This window comes from Oncorhynchus mykiss, chromosome 19, assembly GCF_013265735.2.
Source record: "Oncorhynchus mykiss isolate Arlee chromosome 19, USDA_OmykA_1.1, whole genome shotgun sequence".
NCBI lineage: Eukaryota > Metazoa > Chordata > Actinopteri > Salmoniformes > Salmonidae > Oncorhynchus > Oncorhynchus mykiss.
In genome coordinates, this window is record NC_048583.1 from 1381642 (window position 1) to 1388304 (window position 6663).

Genomic DNA, 6663 nt, shown 5'->3' on the forward strand with positions numbered 1-6663 from the left:
CATAGTCTAAAGCCCTGTTTCATCCAGATGGGGGGGGGGGGGGGGGGGGGGGGGGGTGTGGAGATGTGGAGATTAGCTACAAACTGAGCAACTCCACTGCCACAACAGCAAACGACACACAACATTTCCTGTATGAACATATTAATGTAATCACCACTTATCAGCATCCTGTGTGTCTAAATTTAAAGAAGACATTTTTTTCCCAACCTCAACCACCATGTTACTATTTCATCATCTTCCTCTTTTGACATTTTCCTTTTATTCTGGGGATGCCATCTTAAACAGTTAGTCTGAGACAGAGCGGAGACAGAAACAAACCCAGAAACAGACACAGGGTCAACAATAGGACCAGAACCTGAGTATGGACAGAAAACACAGTAAGTTGTTGGAGATGTCTGAGGCCATCTATGCTGAGCCAGATATGACCAAGAAGGTCAAGTTTAACAGAGGTGAGATGGAGGAGAGGATTGTTGATATCTACGTCAGTGCAGACACCCTGAGAGACGGTGAGACCAGCACCAAGAGAGAAGAGACAGCAGACGCTGCTCCTAATAATGGACCAGGAGACCAGCACTCAGGTAACACACACACACACACACACACACACACACACACACACACACACACACACACACACACACACACACACACACACACACACACACACACACACAAAAATAAATGACCAACACATACATTAAACAGATGAGATTACCCTGTGGTACTACAGATTTATTTGTCCCAATCCTGGATGATACAGTAAAACACATTACCAAAGATCTTTAATCATTTGTGATTCAGTACATGTTCAGTGGTGGAAGGGACCCTCTGGAGTTGCTGCAGTGTGTCTGGGGCTGCTGTGTGTTCTCCTACTGGCTGGGATCATAGGCCTGTCTGTCCAATGTAAGTCTACAGTATATCTATACCAAACAACAATGTAAACGCAACATGCAAACATTTCTAAGATTTTACTGAGTTACAGTTCATATCAGTCAATTGAAACAAATTCATGACTGGCAGAGGATCAGCCATGGGTGGGCCTTGAAGGGCATAGGTCCACCCACTTGGCAGCCAGATTCCAACCACTGGGGAACCAGCCCAGCCAATCAGAATGAGTTTTTCCCCACAAAAGGGCTTTATTACAGACAGAAATACTCCTCAGAACCCTCCCTCAGACGATCCAACAGGTGAAGAAGCCAGATGTGGAGGTCATGGGCTTATGTGGTTATACGTGGTCTGCAGTTGTGAGGCCAGTTGAACATACTGCAGAATTATCTAAAACAACATTCGAGGCAGCTTATGGTAGAGAAATTAACATTAATTTATCTGGCAATGGCTCTGGTGGACATTCCTGTAGTTAGCATGCCAGATGCAGATCCCTCAAAACTTGAGACATCTGTGGCAAAACTACACATTTTAAAGTTGTCTTTTATTGTCTCCAGCACGAGGTGCACCTGTGTAATGATCCTGCTCTTTAATCAGCTTCTTGATATGCCACACCTGTCAGGTGGATGGATTATCTTGACCAAGGGTAAATGCTGAATAACAGGAATGTAAACATATTTGAGAGAAATAAGCTTTTTTTGTGTATGGAACATGTCTGGGAACTTTTAATTCATCTCATGAAACATGAGACCAACACTTTACATGTTACATTTATATTGTTGTTCACTGTTTGAATAGTTCTTATAACTCAGATATAGTAGTTCTGATGTGATCTATTTTAGTGAGCAACTTGTTCTTTATTGTTGTTGCAGACAGAAACGTCTCAACAAACTCATCCATAGAGAGAGACCAGCTTCAGAACAGTTACAACACCATAACTAAAGAGAGAGACCAGCTGCAGACCAGCGCCAACAACCTGACTAAAGAGAGAGACCAGCTACAGACTGAGAGAGATGTTCTTAGCGGGTGGCTTAACAATTGCAGTGAGTAAACCTACAGTAATACATTATCATTAACAACACAGACCTGGTTATGTGTCTGTATTCTTTCATTATTAAGTATCCAGAGGGATAAGTTGAAGGAAATTAATGTTAATCATCTTGTAGAACAAACCTGCCCTGAAGGCTGGCAGAAGTTTGAATCAAGTTGGTACTTCCTGTCTACTGAGACTAAAACCTGGAAGGAGAGCAGAGAGGACTGTCTGGAGAGAGGAGCAGACCTGGTGATCATAAACAGTGATAAGGAACAGGTGACAGAAAGCGGGAGAGGGAGACGGTTAGATATGATCAAACATATGAATATATATTTATATATATATATATATATATATATATATATATATACCTCTATGTATTTATCTTTCTCAACTACAGACTTTTCTCTTCAACCTCAAGAAGAGAGTCTGGATTGGTCTGACTGACTCTGTTAAGGAGGGGACCTGGAAATGGGTGGACGGCACCCCACTGACCACAAGGTGAGAGATGATAACTAATCTATTAATAAGGCTCCATTCAACATGTTTCTATGCAGGATACTGATATTGATGATAACAGTCATGACAATTAACTATGAAACATTTCTGTATATTATTTAGGATTATGATGTTCTAACTGTGACGTCTGATCTTTATTAACCTTACTGGTATTAACCATGATATCTGACTGTTATTAACCCTGTAGATACTGGTATTAACCATGATATCTGACTGTTTTTAACCCTGTAGGTACTGGTATTAACCATGATATCTGAAAGTTGTTAACCCTGTAGGTACTGGTATTAACCATGATATCTGACTGTTTATAACCCTGTAGGTACTGGTATTAACCATGATATCTGACTGTCTTTAACCCTGTAGGTACTGGTATTAACCATGATATCTGACTGTTTTTAACCCTGTAGGTACTGGTATTAACCATGATATCTGACTGTTTATAACCCTGTAGGTACTGGTATTAACCATGATATCTGACTGTTTTTAACCCTGTAGGTACTGGTATTAACCATGATATCTGACTGTTGTTTAACCCTGTAGGTACTGGTATTAACCATTAAATCTGACTGTTTTTAACCCTGTAGGTACTGGTATTAACCATGCTATCTGACTGTTGTTAACCCTGTAGGTACTGGTATTAACCATTAAATCTGACTGTTTTTAACCCTGTAGGTACTGGTATTAACCATGATATCTGACTGTTGTTAACCCTGTAGGTACTGGTATTAACCATGATATCTGAAAGTTTTTAACCCTGTAGGTACTGGTATTAACCATGATATCTGACTGTTTTTAACCCTGTAGGTACTGGTATTAACCATGATATCTGAAAGTTTTTAACCCTGTAGGTACTGGTATTAACCATGATATCTGACTGTTTTTAACCCTGTAGGTACTGGTATTAACCATGATATCTGAAAGTTTTTAACCCTGTAGGTACTGGTATTAACCATGATATCTGACTGTTTTTAACCCTGTAGGTACTGGTGTTAACCATGATATCTGACTGTTGTTAACCCTGTAGGTACTGGTATTAACCATTAAATCTGACTGTTTTTAACCCTGTAGGTACTGGTATTAACCATGATATCTGACTGTTGTTAACCCTGTAGGTACTGGTATTAACCATGATATCTGACTCTTTTTTAATCCTTGTATTAACCATGATATCTGACTGTTGTTAACCCTGTAGGTACTGGTATTAACCATGATATCTGAAAGTTTTTAACCCTGTAGGTACTGGTATTAACCATGATATCTGACTGTTGTTAACCCGGTAGGTACTGGTATTAACCATGATATCTGACTATTTTTTAATCCTTGTATTAACCATGATATCTGACTGTTTTTAACCCTGTAGGTACTGGTATTAACCATGATATCTGACTGTTTTTAACCCTGTAGGTACTGGTATTAACCATGATATCTCACTGTTTTTAACCCTGTAGGTACTGGTATTAACCATGATATCTGACTGTTTGTAACCCTGTAGGTACTGGTATTAACCATGATATCTCACTGTTTTTAACCCTGTAGGTACTGGTATGACCCACAGCCTGATAATGCAGGTCCTACAGGGGAGGAGGACTGTGTTGAGATACACACAGATCAGAGTCCTCTGAAGGCATGGAATGACTTGTCATGTGACATGAAACTCAAATGGATTTGTGAGAAAGTGGCTCAACATCACCATGACAATATACTGTAACATATACAGCAGCCTACAGTTCACACCTCTCTCTCTCTCTCTCACACACACACACACACACACACACACACACACACACACACACACACACACACACACACACACACACACACACACACACATACCCAAGCACACACATGTTGTATTTGTTTGTATTGGCATATTAATACAATTCCTAATCCTTTCCTGACATTGTAGCTTCCTGTTTACCAGAGTCAACATGAAGTTAGTACATTTGACTTTGTCCACTCTTTGCATGCGGTGCATTTTATCATTTCCAATTAAATACATTCTTCTTACTTGATACAGATATTTACATGCTCCAATTTAGACCTGGTGATGACATTCTCTACAGTACCAAACCACCATTACATACACTGTATAGGAGGGAGGTGACTGTATCACCAATCAATGAGTGTAGTAGAGATATCAAAGGATGTTACTTAATAATCTTTGACAGTCAGTCTTTGTTGTCAAGTTACACATAAGCACAATATCAAATGCGTATTTTTGTCTGTTGTTCCCCTATATTGGTCCCAAAAGAGGGAAGTGAAGTGGATCTTTTCAGTGGTTCAACCAGCTGTCCCTCTAAAACCCCTCAACAAATCAGGTTCATTAAGAATGAGGAAACCCCCGGTGGACCACAGACAGAGAGCAGAGAGGTACCTGGTGGAGAAGCACATTAGACCAACTACTTAACTACGTGTCAGTACAATTAGAATCATACAGTAGATATTACCATTAGGAGTCAGTTAGAAAGGTAATCATACCTTAGTTAAGATGGATGACCACATCAACAACCAGGTTATTGAAGAAAAGCAGATGAGAGCAATGAGGAGAGTGAAGACTGAGACCAATCGCTCAAGTAAGAATTAAGAAAACTTTATCACACACACACATTGACAAAGACTTACACAAACACTGAAAAATGCTAATAGCAAGTCTTAGTGGACAAGTAAAAAAAAAAGACGTACCTTTAAATGGATACTTTAAGTGTATTCAGAAGCATTAAAGCTGCAATATGCACTTCCAACATAAACAACACGGTCCCCCTGCCAGTGATTTGGTAAACATCTGAGCAACTGCAGATTGCTCCTTTAATGAATCTAACATGTTATACTGATACAGTAACTTCCTCTAAAGCGACTGTGAGAAACGGTACTCTTGCTGCTGATTATGTCACACCCTCCAGTGTGTGTGGTATGTGTGTGCTTTCATGTGAGTGTTTATGAGTGTGTTGGTACGTGCGTGCTTGCGTGCTTGCGTGCTTGCATGCTTGAATACATGTGTACGTGTGTGTGTGTGTGTGTGTGTGTGTGTGTGTGTGTGTGTGTGTGTGTGTGTGTGTGTGTGTGTGTGTGTGTGTGTGTGTGTGTTCTCACATCAGTGTGTATCTCCTCAGGACCTGAGGATTCAGGGAGAATACTCTACAGGATGGTTGCTGTGAGCTTTGGGATGCTCTGTGTTCTACAAGTCACTCTCAACATCTCCTTGAGACTAGTCTGTGAGTGTATTGTTATCTAATCATTACACTATATCAGACTTTCACAACAACGTCCTAAATTCAGATGACAAACTGAGTACAGTTGTCAATTCAATGCCTATTCCACGTTGGTTAAATGTAATTTCATTGAAATTATGTTGAAACAACGTTAATTAAACTAGTGGGGAGTGTTGTTATCTGCGTAATTAAGTTCCTCCTCTGTTATACATGTTTAAGAAACTTGCAAACCACATCCAAGATGTTCTGTCTACTTTCAGATTGTTTGTTTTTAACAGTTGCAGTAAGAAATTGTGTTTTCACCAGTAGCTATATATATCAATACTTTCCAAACAACAGATGCTTCAAATATTCTGAAGAGAAAGACCAGCTACAGACCAGTTACAACAACCTGACTAAAGAGAGAGACCAGCTACAGACCAGTTACAACAGCCTGACTAAAGAGAGAGACCAACTACAGACTGAGAGAGATATTCTTAGCAGGAGGTTTACCAATCTCAGTGAGTGAACTACAGTAATAAATTATCATTAATCCCACTAACTTTATCGTGTGTCTGTATTCTTTCAATGAGTATCCAGTGTGATATGTTGAAGGAAATGTATGTTTTCATCTTGTAGAAAAAACTTGTCCTGAAGGCTGGCAGAAGTTTGAATCCAGTTGGTACTTCCTGTCTTCTGAGACTAAAACCTGGAAAGAGAGCAGACAGGACTGTCTGGAGAGAGGAGCAGACCTGGTGATCATAAACAGTGATAAGGAACAGGTGAGAGAAAGAGAGAGAGAGAGAGAGAGAGAGAGAGAGAGAGGGGGGGGGGGGGGGGGGAGAGAGAGATGGGTGTGCAGAGGGTAGATATGATCAAACATAAGTATGTATATATGTATCTTTCTCAACTACAGACCTTTCTCTTCAACCTCAAGAAGAGAGTCTGGATTGGTCTGACTGACTCTGTTAAGGAGGGGACCTGGAAATGGGTGGACGGCACCCCACTGACCACAAGGTGAGAGATGATAACTAATCT

General features: G+C 40.2%; 2 protein-coding genes across 4 annotated transcripts; both read left to right on the top strand.

The window, feature by feature from the left end:
- The first annotated feature begins 253 nt into the window (after positions 1 to 253).
- Positions 254 to 5649, top strand: LOC118941392 (CD209 antigen-like protein C). 3 transcript variants are annotated; one of them, XR_005037614.1, is made up of 7 exons: positions 254 to 578; positions 802 to 903; positions 1758 to 1928; positions 2052 to 2194; positions 2319 to 2419; positions 3974 to 5010; positions 5548 to 5649. XR_005037614.1 is itself a non-coding variant. In XM_036953898.1 (6 exons), the coding sequence occupies exons 1-6, from the start codon at positions 362 to 364 to the stop codon at positions 4143 to 4145; spliced, it is 906 nt and encodes a 301-aa protein (XP_036809793.1). In that variant the 5' UTR covers positions 254 to 361; the 3' UTR covers positions 4146 to 5453. The 3 variants fall into 3 exon arrangements, 1 of the variants encoding a protein (XP_036809793.1); XR_005037615.1 differs by lacking the exon at positions 802 to 903; XM_036953898.1 differs by lacking the exon at positions 5548 to 5649 and having other exon boundaries at positions 3974 to 5453.
- On the top strand, positions 5473 to 6663 carry LOC118941394 (C-type lectin domain family 4 member E-like). The gene is made up of 4 exons (XM_036953902.1): positions 5473 to 5649; positions 5979 to 6146; positions 6265 to 6407; positions 6542 to 6663. The coding sequence occupies exons 1-4, from the start codon at positions 5580 to 5582 to the stop codon at positions 6644 to 6646; spliced, it is 486 nt and encodes a 161-aa protein (XP_036809797.1). The 5' UTR covers positions 5473 to 5579; the 3' UTR covers positions 6647 to 6663.

What these genes read in the sequence shown, in the direction of transcription:
- LOC118941394 (XM_036953902.1), top strand. Translation starts at nt 5,580, where the DNA reads ATGGTTGCTGTGAGCTTTGGGATGCTCTGTGTTCTACAAGTCACTCTC. An exon ending in CAGGAGGTTTACCAATCTCA is followed by an intron (nt 6,147 to 6,264) that starts GTGAGTGAACTA and finishes TTCATCTTGTAG; the next exon opens with AAAAAACTTGTCCTGAAGGC. An exon ending in TAAACAGTGATAAGGAACAG is followed by an intron (nt 6,408 to 6,541) that starts GTGAGAGAAAGA and finishes TCTCAACTACAG; the next exon opens with ACCTTTCTCTTCAACCTCAA.
- LOC118941392 (XM_036953898.1), top strand. Translation starts at nt 362, where the DNA reads ATGGACAGAAAACACAGTAAGTTGTTGGAGATGTCTGAGGCCATCTAT. An exon ending in CATAGGCCTGTCTGTCCAAT is followed by an intron (nt 904 to 1,757) that starts GTAAGTCTACAG and finishes TTGTTGTTGCAG; the next exon opens with ACAGAAACGTCTCAACAAAC. An exon ending in TAAACAGTGATAAGGAACAG is followed by an intron (nt 2,195 to 2,318) that starts GTGACAGAAAGC and finishes TCTCAACTACAG; the next exon opens with ACTTTTCTCTTCAACCTCAA.